We start from the raw sequence: 17,176 nt of genomic DNA on the forward strand, positions 1-17,176 counted from the left end.
GATATAATTATATAGATTTAGATATGTTTTGTATCTATAGATATGGATATAAAAGATTTTGCTAGAGGAAAGTTAACATTATTTTGGAGAATCAACTTTGACGACTGAAAAGCTTGTCAGGAACTGCGATTTACATAGGGTAACCTGATTTTTAATTCCGTTAATTCCTTAAGGTAGATTCCTGAAGTAACTTTACGAGAAAATTCTTGTTTTTCTAGCTAAGATCTTTTCAAATAATTGATGATCACTGAAAATACTAAAGTCGTATTTCTATAAACATATTCACAAATTCAGACTTTATAGAGTGCCAGTCAGTTTTTGCCTTTATTATTGGCCATTAATAATGGAAACTGCAAAGGAAGCTTAACTTCAGTGTGTTGTCTTAGGCTCCTCACCTTCATCTAAGACTGTAATTAATAGAACTCTTTTGTTAAAAATGAGCTCTTGGAAGACAGATGCGTACGTTTGCTGAGCTAAAGGACAGGAGTCTAGCTAACAGTCATAAGCTTGCATCTCCTTTGAGACTTTTTATTCTGTAGCTCTTAGTTCTTGCCTAGAGATTATCACTATTATTATCATCATCAAGTATTAAATATTAATAGTGCTGTGCTCAGTAAACATCAAGTAACAAGCTAAGATTTCTTATCAGTCTTGCTTGGGGAACCTCAGGTTGCCTTGAGGATTTCTAGGAGGCTTTCAGTATATAAAATTCCCATGCAGTTCAGTGGGAAGAAAAGTATTTCCCTGTTTTCCCTCACATTTGCCATTTGCTTGCATGCCTGGTCATATGTAATTGGTAGCATTAAAATTAAAATAAATTACTCATCAGTATTCAAAATTATCTATACATAAATTACATATGTAATATGTAATTATCTATTAATAAACACATAATTTTTTATGTAAAAAATTGCCCTTATCCAATATATAAAAATAGAAATCATCCCTTGTTCTGAGTCAGGACCCTCATGCAAACATTTCATTAAGGGCTGGTTTACCCCCTGGTAACTGCAAGATTACACTGTGCTTTTTGAAGAGGGTTTTCTTTTCATGAGCTGGTATTTATACCAGTAAATTAGCAATGTTACTTTGCTTGTATCTTATTAGAGCTGCTATGGACACTCTTATGGGTTTGAGAATAATAAGCTAACAAATTACTTGTATTTTGGCTGAGCATGGTGGCTTATGCCTGTAATCCTAGCACTTTGGGAGGTAAGGTGGGTGGATCACTTGAGGTCAGGAGTTCGAAAGCAGTCTAGACAACATGGTGAAACCCCACCTCTACTAAAAATCCAAAAATATTAGTTGGGCGTGATGGCACATGCCTGTAATGCTAGCTACTCAGGAGGCTGAGGCAGGAGAATCACTTGAACCGGGGAGGCAGAGATTGCGGTGAGCCGAGATCATGCTACTGCACTCCAGCCTGGGCAACAGAGCAAGACTCTGTCTCAAAAAAAAAAAAAATTACTTGTATTTTATTAAAGTGTTTAGGATTATACATACTTGTCTATTTATTATTAAATAAAAGTGCCGACCACACAGTGTCCACTGTGCCTGGACTTGATACTATGGTTTGGTTTAAGTTTTCTTATGCATATACTTTTAATTGAGAATTTTTTTTTTTTTTGTCTAATGAATAAAGTCTTTGCAGAATCTTTTTATAATCTGTCACTCATCCAAGGTCTCCGCCTCTCTACATTTTTTCTTTTCTTAATTAAAAAAATAATAAATCTCTTAATTATGCTCTCCCTACATTCTTCTTGGCAATAGCTTCAACATGTTTTGGGCATCTTGGCAGAAGACCAGGTTATGTTAGATAAGCCAGGAAAGGCAATATTTAACTCATATTTTGGGAATATTGCTGATTAGTTCTGAAAGAAGTATATAAAATACTGCATGTTGTAGAATCTGCTTTGAACTGGAGAGAACAGAAATTCAGCTGAAACAGTAAGAGTGTGGCTATAAATCAAATTTGGAACATCCCTCAGTGTTTATTTAGAGATGTATGTAAGAGGCTGGATATAGGGGATGGGTGGTGGGAGGTGGGGAAAGGTAGATTTCTGGGTAAAGATTTTACCTGTCCTTTGGTGATCCTTTAGATAGAGTACAGTACTGATATATCAGGTTAAAAAATTATATACTACCTTATTCCAAAAAGGTTTAGGGTGAAGGGAAAGTAAGTGTTGAAAAGTTGGAAGAGTGAGGTTAGTGTATAAAATGCATGTCATGAAACTATATATACTCACTACAGGTTTGTCTAAAATGTATCTATTCTTCTTTTAGCAGCCAATGAGGAAGGAGACATAATAAGTTATTACATTTATGATATAAACATAGTATGTTTTACAGAACACACCATCAAAGTAGTGATGAAGCACTCAACTAGTCTTGATACTGAGAGCAGAGACATATTTCTCCTGTGGGGTTTTATGAAGATAACACTTCATAAAAAGTTAACTGATTTTAATGTCCTTGACTTCCTCTAACTGTGGTTTTTGCACCTGTACAATGGGGATAGGAGCAGGATTGCATGAGGTGGTAGATATAAAACACCTTGCAGTGCCTGGCATGCTTGTAAGCATTCACTAAATAGTTGCTATCATCTGTATGTACAGTAAACACAGCAACATGTTTCCCAGGAAGGAGCTAATAGATCTGTCTTACATATAGAGGCATATGTTGTTAACCATCCACTCAGCTATAGAATTTGTAGTTTGGCTGATTTAAAACCCTTTTCTGGCTTGAAGGTTTTCATACTTCAAAGTGTTAAATCATCCTTGGTAGCAAAATGTGTATTTGTGAAAGCCATCTTAATTTGAATGGCTCCAGAGTTACTAAGTGTAAGTTTTCTCTTTGCCAGAAAACATTATAGCAACTATGAGAAGTATGAAGTTAGGTTAGAAATATTTCAGGAATTGGGATAATTTAGCATCATAGTACTTCCTACTTGCAACTGGGGTGGAGCATGTAAGGATGGGAAGAAACAAGAATCACGTAGTGATCGTTTCTGACATTCGGCGATACCCAGGAAAGCCATGTTTTCTTTCCAGTAGTACTGGCTGTGGTATGGATTGGGAGATATTCCCAAGATATTTAGAGTTTGTTGGGAACTTGCACCATCTGTCAGAGAAAGGCATGCAGGGTATTTATTTGAACACATGATACTGAAGCCACTGCCAAATCAAGGACTGAATACTCTTCGACTGCACACCTAAATGAACACTGTCAAGTGTAGATTCCAGTAGTTTTACTTCATGAAGTTTCAGTAGCAAGCATTTATTTTGATGTAGTTTAAAACAATCACTTCTTCCTTATACATTATAGCTCTTAAAATTTTTTCCACACCTCCTTTTTACATTATCTTCGGAAGCAGTATTTCCTGAGTTTTCTAGCAGAGAATTTTTTTTTTAGCCTAAAAAGTTCTGTATAAGAAGCAGGTAACTATCCCTCTTTCTTTAATGGTCTTACTGTTTTATAGTCCCTTGCTGGGTTGGAAAGCTTGTCTGTCAAGTTTCTCCTTTTTATATTACATGTAAAACAATACTATACCCTCAACTTTGTGACTTCCCTAAGAGCTTGCAGTCATTTTATGAGTTATAATTTTAAAAATAGTCATCAGTCTTCATGACATATCCCTGAAACAGATAAAGAGATTTTAATGAAAATAAATACTGAGATCCACATATGATATTCTCATCAATCATAGCATATTTTCAACAGTAATGCTGCTTCTATTGATCATGATGACAGATATTCTGTGGGGGCAGTGAGAAAGCTTCCATTGCAGCTCATTTTACTTTTGGTATTTTGGCTACTTGGCACATATAGCTTATTAAGTATTTGATTGTCCCTTTGAGACAGCATGTCTGTATTACGCTATCCACCAAAGCAAGGCTATCTTGCTCTCTTCTCATAGGCAAGGAAGCTGAAGTGAGAGAGGTTGAGAAGTAACTGATGAAGCAGCAAGCGCTGTCGCTGAGCCTGTCAAGGTTTGCTTACCCACGGAACCATGTTCCTTCTCCTCTACCTGAACACAAGACAGAAAAGGAAAATTTAGTTGCCAATCATGTGTGAGAGGAGGAGGAGGATGCTTTGAGGATGCTTTAAGTTTTGAATTGCTCAGCTCAGTGGCAGGATTTCCTCTGCCAGTTGTTGGAAAGCAGTATCTTCCTCATCCAGGGAATATTGTATTTTATTGTGCTAGGATGTCTACAAAAAGTTCATTGCCATGTGAGTACCAGAGAATGGTAACTTCGCAGAGGCCATCACTAAGAGTGTTAAAAAATGGTCAAGAGTGGTTGCATTAGACAGGAGTGGGAACAGAGAGTGACTGCAAATGGGTGTGAGGGATCTTTTTGGACTGGTGGAAATGTTCTAAAATTGGATTATGATGATCGTTGCACAACTCTATAAATATACTAAAATCATTGACTCTGTATCGTTAAAATGAGTGGATTTTATTGTTTATAAATTACACCCCAATAAAGCTGATTTTTAAATGCCTAAAATTTGGCATGTCTTGAGAGGAACCACATTTCTGCTTGGCATCTGGGCACCATAGCACTCCATAGCGCAGTGTCAATTCTGAAAGTTCCCACACCTGTATGGAAGTGCACAGGGAAAACCAAGAAGGAGGTGTTGGAGGAAATGGGGATAGACCGAATCTGTTGCTGAGAGGATGCCTGTCATCACAATGCGAACAAAATGGCACCACTTACTGCAACTCAAAGTAGGCTCCAAAAAGTCAAGTGCATTTCTCTCCAGGGTTTGGTGGCTCACTCTCTGAACTGGCCTAACTCTTTCATTAGATTGACAACGATGACACTTCCTAGCCAGAAATCTTACCTTAGCATCTTATCCACCATATAGACTGTCAATTAAATGATTTGATCAAGTGTACTATGCAGATTTGGGTAAATATAATTTAAAAAATCTTTCTATATAACATCAATATGGCAATGTAGTTTCATTACCATTTTTTGCTTATTTGCCCTATTGAATAAGGTGAATAGAAAATACTTAATGTGACAGGTTAAAAAAAATTTTCCAACCTCTTAATTTGTGTGTGTTTTCTTGAAAACAACCAAGCATTTTGTGTTTGATTTATTGAAGCAATTGGTTGGCTTTGCTCACTTACATTGTTGAGAGTTGAGATAAAACTTCAGGACTCCCTCAGTAACTGGAGCACAGGAAACAATTGACACTGTTTCTTAATTCACATTGTTTCTGAGACATTTCCTACTTCCTAGTATAATATAGTTTTCCCATGAGAACCATTTACTTGCAAATGGTTAGACATGATACATTTCTCACTGGCACACATTCTGTGGGGAGAATTTCACTGTGTTTTGTAGTAGCTGAGTTGCTGCGTGTGTGTTGGGAAGAAGGTCTTGCTTTATGTAAAGATGCCTCCAACTTCATTCAAGCATCTGATGTCTTCTTTTGAATACTAACCCATTCACTTAGGTTCTGCATTGCTTAGCTGGAATATCTTTCCTGAAGGAGCATATAATTCTTTTAAGCCTGCCAATTTAAGGAAACACCCCTGCCAATTATGGTGTTTTTAGATATACCCCGTAGGTTACTGTGGAAAGTAGTTCGTGACAGTTTGTATCATACATACTGTATGTACATGTATTTGGATGTAGGTACGTGATATTGGCTGTGGCATTGCAAAGTTGTCATCAAGGAATATTTCCAGAAATGGGAAATAAAACCCATAAATGAGAAAATCTAATCTAATTTGCAGTTCAGAAAAAAAGTGTTCGCATTATTTCTGAAATGGTAGTTCCTAAAATACAGAAGTTACACTGTATTTAAAGTGAAAGTAGAAGTTTTCCAATTTAAAAAAATGATGTAGAACTTTGAGTTTCTTTCTTTTTTGTCTTATTAGATTTTGTAAAAATAATACCACTTGTCAGTTTTGCAGCTCCTTCCATCTAGAGAGCTGAAAGCATTTCACAATCTTTTTTCCTCATGCCCTTCTCTTCAAGGCAATTTTTGCTGGGCTCGGTTTATTTTTATCATTGCAACAACCAGTTTTTAGAAACTTTTGGAAACGAAAAAAGAAAAATGAGAATGGCACTGTAGCTGACATTCATTTTAGCTGTTTCCTAGTGTGAACGTTTGAGTATTTCTAAAATCTTTTCTCCAAGTATGTCTTATTTTTCTCAGTTTGTCCCAGTTCTAAGTCTCTATTTTGCTGATTAGGTAAAAAAAAAAAAGTTTTAATGTAAAGCCTTACCCCTTGCAAAATGACTTTTTGAACTTTAAGTTAAATCTTTGTTTTTGCAGCGCCAGCAGCTCCTTTTCCAGCAGGCACTAACCCTACCCAGTACAATCATAGACTCATGTAAGGTTGAAACTGGAGGGGCCTCTCGGGACTACCCAGTTTAAGTCTCTCCTTCTAGAAATGATGAAGTTGAGGCCCAGAGTGGTTAAGAGATACATGCTTAAGGTCAGACAGCTAATTGATGGCAGAGGTACGACCAACATGAAGGATTCCTGATTTCCAGTTTGGTATTCCTTGGTTTCCCTAAACAAAAGTAGTCTATCTGGGCAGAATTAGAGTAGGCTCTCACAGAGTCCTGGTGTCAACCACTAGCTTGAATTATACTGAAGCTAATTGAAAATTGGGAGGAAATTTTATTTTTCTAGAGTTTGTTAAATATAGGATGGTAATGTTGAATTTATAGACATTTTCTTCTGATCTGTGCATCTCATGCAATTTATCTGCAGTATAGAATGTGGTTTGAACTGACTGGTGATTCGTGTACCTTCCTTAGGCCACCATACCATTTACATCGGAGTCCATGTGCCGAAGAGTTACAGGAGAAGGAGACGTCACAAGAGAAAGGCAGGCCACAAAGAAAAGAAGGAAAAGGAGAGAATCTCTGAGAACTACTCTGACAAATCAGATATTGAAAATGCTGATGAATCCAGCAGCAGCATCCTAAAACCTCTCAGTGAGTACTCTGAGCATTGGTGCCTCTCTCTGCCTCACTCCCACATCTTTGAGAAGGACATCTTTTTGAATCCTGTGGCTAAAGGGGAGGGCCACTGTAATACTGAGATGGTCTGTTCTAGAGGATAATGTCTGTGGAGATGCTTTGCTTGTACCGGCAGGTTGATCTAGGAGGTCATCTGGTAAGATTCTGAGTTGATCAGAAAAGGCCTGACAAAGTTTAGGCATAGCTGTGTATTCTACATTTTTATGTATAATATTAATAGGGTTGTGTTGCAGATGGTATTTATTTAACTATATCAATAAACAGTAACTGGAAGACTTAAATAATTTTTTGCATTATTTGTGCTTAGAAATAGGTTCTATTGAGACAGTAGGTGAAGATGAGAGTGTATGTCTATATATTTACATATCTTTCCAAATGTCAGCATTACAGGTGACATTTTACCAGGTTGTGAGCCAGGTCAGTGATTTAAATAGGAATTGTGGAAAATCATCCTGTAAGAGAGGTCTGTAGAGTGACACAGTTATTAAGATGTTGAATGTATTAGATGTCATACATTGGATAAAAGTGTTACTAAGAGCAGAACAGCAGGAGGTCAAAGAACACCCTTGGATTCGAGTGATAGGATAGGCTGTGTGTTTAGGTGTATATTTATGTTGCTTTTTGTTTCTTTAATGTGGAGAATATTTGGCTACATGGACCAAATATTGTGGCTGAACTGAGAATGAATATGTGCAGTAGAAACACATGCCAGTTTTGGAAGATTCCCCAACAGGAGTTACACAGTGACAGCTTTTCATGTTGGCAGAGCTCTGTACATTCTTCATGTCTTTGCTACAGTTGCAGAAATATGGACCCTGCAATAAAATGCATTATGGATGGCACAGATAAAGATCGGGTTTAGTCATTGCAGGTGATGACAGGCCAAATTAGAATGAACAGCTCAAGGGTGTTGAAAAGTGAATTTACAGAGTTAAATTAAATTGGGTGTGAGGCATAGTGATGTGAATTTTTTATAGTTTCACCAGTGGAACTGAGCAGGTGGCTTAGGAAGCTAGAGAAGTGCGGTGCTGAGAGGAGCAATACAGGTGGACCATTGAATTAAAGACAAAAGCTTGGAGGAGAGCTTGAGATGGATCATGAAATTGAAATTAAATGCATTGAAATAAATTTAAGACTTTGAAGGACCAGAAGGCAGGAGACTCAAGTTATGTACTTTTCACTGAAGTACTGGGGGAAAGTCTGTCTGAAAGGGATCCTTTATATATCGATTAATGTAGTGGAATCTGTTTTGAGAAAAGTCTTTCAAATGCACATAAACATGGCATAGTTAATAGTCTGGAGGAACAAAAGATAACATTCTTTTCCAAATAAATGACTACCGTTTATCTCGATTTACTCTGTATCTCTCTGTCAAGGCCTGAGCCAGTGTCAAGTGTTCTGTCGATTGTGAATGTGATTGTCTGCTCTCTCTTTCTCGTTCTCTCTCTCTCTCTCTCTGTCTCTCTCCCTCTCTCTGTGTCTTTTATAACTTGTCTTTCATTCTTCAGTTTAAGAACAAGAGTGTATCATCACTATAAATGTTAAAAAGTAAAGAGGTGCTTACCTAGACAAATGGGCCCAGGAATTTTGAGATTAAAATTATTTATCAGCTTTTGAGAAGGGCAGTGGAAACAGTGCCAGCAGCACTCAGATAGGTCTTAAGGAATGAACAGATCAGGAAGATGCTGAGACCCCATGTGTATCAACCACAGAATACTGTTTCATTCTGTGGCATTTGGGGCCCAGTTTGAATACAGCATGTAAAATAAACAAGGCAATCCATTCTTTTTCCCCTCAGAGGTGTCTTCCTGGGGGAATACTGCATTATGTTGTATACTGGCTTTCTGAAGGGATCCTATAGTTGTTAGGACTAAATTGTTAGTTGTTAAGGACTAAACAGATAGATAGATAGTTGTTAGATAGTTGTTAAGGACTTAGATAGTTGTTAAGGACTTAGATAGTTGTTAAGTCTTAGATAGTTGTTAAGGACTAAATTGTTCAGTGATCGTAAAAAATTATTTATAAATATGCATTTTATAGTTTTGTTCCTGCTGATCAATAAGTTACACACTAATATGCCTTTGGCATATTTGGTATGAGTTATCCAATTTAACATGAAGGCCCTCTTAGAAATTGCTGTATATCCTCAGCTGCTTTGATGGATTGGTAGTTAATTATTTGGTACAGTTCTGTTTAAAAGTCAGAGTGTTTGCACCTAGACGTAGAAAGACATTTAACCCCATGATTTTGGGGGAAGCTGTGGAGCTCTGGCACCAACATAATGACAAAATTCTTGTGGGAAAACTGACTTAATGAAATACTTGCCTAGTATACTATTATTGTCTCTCAAGAACAGCCACATAACAATTTATGTTGCTCTTTGACCTATGGTGTTTGAGTTGCTTATGTCCATAGACATATCATGTCCCATAGACAAGATTCCCACATGTGTCTGAAGTGCATGATGTGATGCTTATACTTCTGAGAAAAACAAAAACTAAGGAACCCACATATAAATAGTAACTTGATAGGAGTCATCTTTGATTCTTTCCTTGCTTTTACCCCCATATGCAATCCTTCAATGATTTCTGTTGGTTCAGCATTTAAAATAGATCTGAATTTGTCTGTTCCTTTTCAGTTTTGCTGTTACATTTTTGTCCAGGGAATCATCACATCTTGCATAGACACTGTAACAGTCTCAGCTTTTCAAGTATATCTTCATAGAGAGGCACAATTGATCATCATAAAGTATAAATTGGACCATGTCCTTCCTCTGCTGAAAACTTCCCATTGTCCTAAGAATGAAACTTCAGTTGGGCATCATAGCCCAGTGTCTTTCTAGTCTTGTGATGTGCCATTCTCTCCTTGCTCACTTTACTCCAGATCCATTGATGTTGTAGTTCCTTGGTGGTAAAACCTTTTCTGCCTCAGGGCCTTTGCTCATGCAAACTTGTCTTCCTAAAATGGTCAGCCCATTCTTGTCCTGGTTAGCTTTTCTGTTCCTTTATGTTCTGGCTTTTACATTTTACCTCTTCAGAGAGTCCTTTCCTTACTACTCTCTCTAGTGCAGATTCCCCTTCATTATTCTTTCTGAATGCCTTATGTTTCCTTCAGAATATATGTTTTAACACATGATTTTTGAGAGCCTACAGGTTTGTCTTGAGCTGATGCTAGATTGTAAGCTCCATGAAAACAAAGATCAGGTTGTCTAGTTCACTTTGTTGTCTTTGGCGCTGCACAATGCCCGGCACATAGTATGTGCTTGATATATGTTTATTGAGGAGTAACTTAGTGAATGAATTACTACAGAGAAAGATGTAAGCATTGCTTTTCTTGGTCTAAATATTTCTTATATCCTAGATAGAGATCCAGCTGATTTTCTTGTTTTTAAGCCAGGCACATCGTGTTTATGTTTCCCTGCCTTGCCTTTCTCCCTTGACACATAAAATCTTGTCTTTGCTTTTAATTATCCCACTTTGGAAAGTGCCTCATTATTTTGTCTATTGCCAAAGTGGGATTTTGGTCTGGGTAGGTAATTCCTGAGTGTGTGGAGCTGCTTGTTAACCACAGGTGATGGATGAAACTGAACTGCAAGGCACATGATGTTTTCATATACACTTAAAAATGCTCACTATTCCACAGAGAACTCAGGCAGCCCCCCTTCGGAAGCCATATTAAGGTGGCATGAGCTGGCACCATGGCACATGCCTATAGTTGCAGCTACTCCAGAGGCTGAGGTGGGAGGATCATCAGAGCCCAGGAGTTCAAAACTGTAATACTCTATGATTACCCCTGTGAATAGCTGCTGTGCTTTTTCCGTGGCAATGTAGTGAGACCCTGTCTCTACAAAAACATGAAAGGGTATTTTTAAGAAGTAAACGAAATCTCTTCCAGTATGAGGCGCATTAAGAAGATGGCATAATTAACAGGTTCATTTAGTTTATAACCTAACGCTTTCTATTTTCTTCATGGCTTTGGTGTCAAGACCGGGTTTCTAAAAAATAAATGTTTGATTTTTACACATTTGGAGCTCTGAGGAGGAAGCGAGCTAGCTTCATATCCCCCTCTGAGCTCAGCAGCAGCTCCAAGTCCTTTCACAGCTGCTGTTCCCAGTGTGGCGTCAGAGCTGGTGTCCCAGCTGGGAACACAGAGAAGGAAACGTGTGTGAGAGCGTGGTGCACTGAGCCATGGGGAGAGAGAAGCTGGGGAAGGAAAGCGAAATGGAAGAACAAGCAGGAGAGACAAGGGAATGAGGAGGTGGTGTGGAGTGGGTGGTTGAGAGAAAAGTTAGATTGTGCTCTTTCTTAAAAATAATCCTTTTGCCTCCTCCACTGTGCATTTTTTTTTTTTTTCTAAGTTAGCAACTGCCATCCTCTGAGGGTTGCCCAAAAAGTGGGTGGGAAGGTGGTCCTGGCTGAGATAGGTTTGGACACGCAGCACACCTTCCCAGCCTAAATGGTTTTGGCCTCTATGCCTCACATTTTGTTAGCGTCCAGGGATACTTCTGGGGGCATCACAGGCTACTTTGTGACTGTAGAGATCCTGAAGATATGTAAGATGGTAAGAAGCAAAGCTACAAACAGAACATCCTGTTCAGCATTTTGATCTGATGTGTGAGATGTTTCTTGACAAGCGTGAACATGCATTCATGCTTGGAGGTGCTAACTGCCTCTCACACACAGGTCTTGCCCGTTGTGGAATCATAGTGCTAGGTATGTCCATACAGACACTCATTCAGTCTTGTGGTATTCTTTTTTAGCTTTTTGGATATGTACCAGAACCGACGGATTTATGCTAGTGAACATTGTTCTGTGAGCCTGGGACAATGGATGCTGGTTGGTGATCCAGTTATATTCAGGAAACTGAAACAGAGAAATGGGCAGCTGCTTTTGTTTGGTGCTTCCGGGTAAATGAACAGAGTAGCTTTTCACAAGAGCCAAGAATATTTGGTGTTGTGTCATTTGACTTCCCCTTTTCCCAGTGCACGCCCCTCCCAACCTGACCTCATACTTCTGGGTACATTTGTACTTTTTCTGGATTTTTAAAATGTTTTCAGGAAAGATCCTTAATTTAGATACCATAAAGTAAGGTTTCTTTAATTTTCTACATGCCATTGGCATTCTCAAAAATCGATCTATATATATGAGAAAAGGCTTTGGAAATGTGTGAAAATGAGGTAGACCTGTCCCAGTTTAGAAAACAAAACAAAACACAAACACAATAAAACTATACCATCTCTTTCATCCTCTTTTCTATTTTTCACCTTATATAAGTAGGAGGAAGTACTTTGTCTTTAGGTCTGAGTACAAAATTTTTTTATATTAAAAAATAATTTAAAACATACAGTTTGCCTTTTCAGAAGGGACACTTGGGTTGTGATTTTACTGGAAAGGGAGCATATCAGAGCGGTTAAGAGTGCACATTTGAGCCAGATTATTTGAGTTTGAAAATCCCAGTTCATACCAGCAGTGTAACCTTGGTTATTTACTTAACTTCTTTGTGCTCTAGTTTCCTCATATGTAAAAAGGGGATGATCGATTTTAATCATAGTATTCTGAACATGACGTGAGCGCTGCCTACAGTCAGCAGTAATGGTTAGCAGTTATTATTTTGAGTTACTATGATTGCCTTCTTCAAGCTCATCTTTTCCTGTCCATCATACACAGGTAATGCCAAAAACTTCAGGCTAAAACTCTGTAGGGCTTAATTCCTTGTAAACAATAACCACTACTTTAAGCTCTTCTGGTCTTTTCTGCCACAAATTCTCACTAGCTATTCTTTTGCTTTAGCTGTCGGCTTGGCTCTTGGCTCCCAATGGCGTATTTGGGAGAAGCAACCTAAATTCAGTCTCTTATCTTGCCAGCGAGTGTCAGTCTGGATGTTGGCTGGCAGGTGAGAGGACCAAGGAACAAGAACTTCAAGGGGTAGAGGTGCTGTCTCTTGTGCTGCTCTTTGGTGTGGAAGACTGCCACCAGCAAGTGGCTTGGTGTACCAAGGGTGTCCTTGAATTTAGTCGGCAGTTGTAATACCCCGTTCTGGACGCCTGGAATCAAATAGGCTGTTCTCTCTTTTATAAGAAGGATCTCTTTCTGGCTCTTTCTTTGTGTTTCTTTGTGAAATTAATCTGGTTAAGAAGGGCTGTTGGGTGGGACAAGTCAGCAATTTAGAGGCAGTGTTGTGCAGAAAGGAAAAATATTTGGCATACTTGTGTTTTTGGTGGCAATGGGTTGGCTCAACAATGTTGTGTTTTGTGTGGTACAAATAATTGTTGTTTATTCCTCTGTGATGCTGATGAATACAAGAGGACTGTGTCATGGTGCTTCTGCTTCTTTAGCCAGTTAACTGCATAAGTCTCTTAGAGAGCCTTGAATTTCTGAAATGCAGCTTTCTTGAAGTCACCTTGAAGTGCCCTTCAAATGCCACATTTTACACTATTCATTTCTTGTTGCCACTGGCTATTCTATTCTAATAGTTATTCCATGTTATCATGCCATGAGATGTTATGAATAGTGTGTTTACACGTGTCATGGGAGAGTTGATGTTGTTGCTATTTATAGTGACTTATGAGTTCAGGAGGCCTCAAAGGGTTCTGGTGTACTCCAGGTGCTGGGGTACTCAGGGCTAAAAAGAGATTGTGACTTAGGGTGGAAAATGGGGGAAAACCAGAATAGTGTGTGGAATTTAAGGTGTGAAATTTACTTTAGTGAAGTAATTGGGGTATAAATGACTGTCTGCCACAGGAGTCACCACCTAAGAGGAAGGCAGGTCACATCCTGTGGTTTGGGTTCATCCATTTACAAGGCAGGAAGCCTGAATGTGTATTTGTGAGTTTGTGTGAGTGTGTGTGTGTGTGATTTGAATGCACTGAAAAAATGAAAGATATTGGCAAGAGTCTTCTTGAAATAGTATTCTATTTAGGAAATTTTTCATATAGAAGGAAATAATTCTTAAAGGACAAGGGTTCTTAATACCAGGGATTTAAATTCAGTGCTTTATGAGTGTGAACTCATAAATGCAGAAGTAGTTGGGGTGAGGGACCATGGGCCTACTCTATAAATAAATTCTCCGGAATTCTTCCATGACCACAATCTGGAGGCAGGAATGTTAGGCTCTTCTAATAACTTTCCCATGGATAGGAGTCTTACTTGACTTTTCATCACTTTTATAGAGGTGTTGTGAGCAAGGAGTCTCCATTTTAGTGGTTAATGTAGAATCAAGATCCCAGTTATCCTTTATCCTTCTCTGTTCTTTTTCTTCCATAGCCAGCCACGCACTGAGCCCTGTTGGTTTTTCCTTCAGAGTTTCTCTTGTGTTTGCCACTTCCTTTGAATTCCTGAGGCAATACTTCTTATTTGGAATTTCAGCCTTAAGTTCATCCTTGAAATAGAAGGGAGCTATTTCAGACAAGGCTGCCAGACATCTAAAATATTAGTTCTATAGTCTCTCCTTAATTAAATGACAAACAAACAAAAAACCCTTCTATTGCTCATCATTACTTAAAGTGATGAGTAAAGCGACGATGTAACAAAGTTTCCTCTGCTACTTTCAATATTTTATGTAGTTTAATGAAAAATATAGGTGTATTCTGTCTCAGCAAGGCCACTTTAAGTTCATTTTTATGAATTTATGATGACTTCCCCAGTTTTTGAACTCTTGCAGCAAGTATTATCTACATTATACACTCTGATACTTAGATCTGTAATGCTTCAAGGGGTGACTTACCTCTGTCATTCAGGTGTATGTCATCTCTTCAGTATTATCATTAGAGACCCAAAGGCAGAGGCGGTATCACATACTTCTTTTGAATCATGTTCTGCAATAGCATATTTGTTGAATGGATAGGTAAGTAAAATGCCCAGAAATTACCCATTGGGTTAAAATAATCTGGTCCATCCAAGAAAATTTACAACTATCTTGGTTAAGAAAATGCTGTCCCTCCAGCCTAAATCGTTACTGAAATGTGATTAAAATATAAATAACCAAAGAACTGTCCAATAGAGTGAGTTGAATCATGGTGAAATAAGAAGAGAGAATACCAGGAAAAGTCATTTTTTTTATGCTGTAGTTCTACAATTTGCAATAACTAATTTGTACAGAATTAAAATAGAAATTGTCCATGTTTTTAAAACAGAGATAAAAGTGCTACCTGTGTGTACTTTTTTTCTCATGGGAAATATGTTAAAATATTAAAATGCATGAAAACATGCAGTTAAGTGTTGGAATGCAAAATATTATAAGACGACATTTCTCTAAAGAACTGTATAGCTTTCTGAATTGGAATAAGCCTGCCTTTGTTTACGATTATTTATTTAGGGTTCATATTCCTCTGTATTGAATGAGGATAGAGCATAAAAGAAGTTACTTATGACAGTGATATTTGTTAATTACTGAATGTGTCACCGAGGCTGTTTGTGGAGTTTTTTTTTTTTTAATAGAGAACTTTAAGAGTTGGTACTATATGTGTATCTGGGATAGATATACAGATGAAGGTCCATGTTGCTTTCAGAGATGAAATAAGATGACTTTAGCACCCTTGTCAGGATTATTATTTACTGATTCTGAAACAAGAGCATCACTGGAATGTTTTATTCTTTTGCTATTTGCCAATTAGCAGAATTCTATTATTTACAAAACTGTGTTGCACCTGATATCCTTACTTAGAAACTACTCCTGATGGTGATGGTATTGTGATTCAACAATCTGTAGCAAAATTATCTTTTGTCAGTTACCAAAATTTTGCCACGAAGACCACGAGATAGAGCAATTATATTTAACTGATTCTACTTCATTTATGAAACTTTGGGTAGGAATAATTTAAGTGTAATGGAAAATATGACTTCTGGATGCAAATGTACAATAAACATGTAGGCTGTCTAGCTAGCTGTGTTCGTTCAAAGCTGAAGTTGTTTTCCTCAGAAAATAGGGCAATTTCTGTTACCAAGGTATGGAAATAGCAATTGCTATAACTAGAAATTTACTGCAGATTCACCCAGTATCCAGAACACACGCATGAGCAACTCTAAAATCCTAAGTCAATTATTTGTCTAATTGTACTTTGTTACTTCTTGTGACACTGCTGAATGCCACAAACAAAACAACCAAGCAAATGGGCAAAAACCTTCAGAAAGATTTTAGATTATTTTTTACTGATGTCCACACATAGACAGAGCTAATACTCTCCCTTGCTCCTCTAATTCCTAAATATAGATTTTGAGCAAAAGATACTCTGGTTAAGAAAGACTGAAGATAGGTAGCTGGCATTCCAGTGGCCACTTCAGTTAGATCAAATGCTAACCAAAGTTTGAAAAGTATGGATGTGTGGCTTTAGGAAAGTTTTCTGTGCTATTGTTTGCATGCCCCAGCCAAACTTGGAAGCTTTATAGATTTTTTGCTCTTCGTGAAACTGACTTTGGAAATCTGTCTCTACTACATTTTCCTTAAGCCTCTTTTATCCTATTATTTTATGATTCTTTCTGACATTAGTAAAACATTTAAGCAGTGAATACAATAGGATACATTTCAGGATGTTCTTTGTACATTTTTGCATATAGGAAGAAGTGGCCAAGGTGCTTTCCTCTTTTGGCAGATGGAGCGAAGGTGCTGTCTTTAGTGACTGAGTGGGAGTAGGGAACCTTTAATTTAGTAAAAGACTCATACAAGTGCAGATGAAAAAGAAATCAGGGCAATGTATAAGGAGAAAAAACAACTTGGAGAATATATTTATTTTTAAATAACAATTGAGTTTTAAACATGTCTCTGATTTCTGTATTTTGGCGAGTCATAGGAAATAGAGGGGGAAGTAAAGGAATAACACTGAAAGTAAAAGGAGAGAGAGGACATGACTTATTCTGAGAAAAAGCAGAGGAAGTAGAGGAACTCCTTCAAAAAAGACAATGAGATTAAATAAAAACAGAAAAATCACTGGGTGAATGGCAAGGACTAACATCTTACTCCCTCAAAATAGAGCTCTCTATAACTTAATAGGACCAGCTCTCTACATCCTGTCCTCAAACCGGTTTCAAGGGGCCTCTACCTGCCTTATCTTTAGATTCCTAGGGATAGTTTTTTCACCATTATTTTCTTTTTTCTTTTTTTTTTTTTTTGAGACGGAGTCTCGCTCTGCCGCCCAGGCTGGAGTGCAGTGGCGCGATCTCAGCTCACTGCAA

The 17,176-nt window shown here is 37.8% G+C and overlaps 1 protein-coding gene across 3 annotated transcripts in view; it reads left to right on the forward strand.

Annotated features, from left to right (window-relative positions):
- The window catches only part of SLC4A4 (solute carrier family 4 (sodium bicarbonate cotransporter), member 4), a 343,922-nt gene that overhangs the window by 12,273 nt on the left and 314,473 nt on the right, over nucleotides 1-17,176 (forward strand). For all 3 annotated transcript variants that reach the window (XM_011927128.1, XM_011927127.1, XM_011927129.1), the window contains exon 2: nucleotides 6,786-6,965. In XM_011927128.1, coding sequence (XP_011782518.1) covers nucleotides 6,786-6,965 — 180 coding nt within the window. The remainder of the gene's footprint in view (nucleotides 1-6,785; nucleotides 6,966-17,176) is intronic.

Source organism: Colobus angolensis, unplaced genomic scaffold, assembly GCF_000951035.1.
Source record: "Colobus angolensis palliatus isolate OR3802 unplaced genomic scaffold, Cang.pa_1.0 Scaffold70, whole genome shotgun sequence".
Taxonomy (NCBI): Eukaryota; Metazoa; Chordata; class Mammalia; order Primates; family Cercopithecidae; genus Colobus; species Colobus angolensis.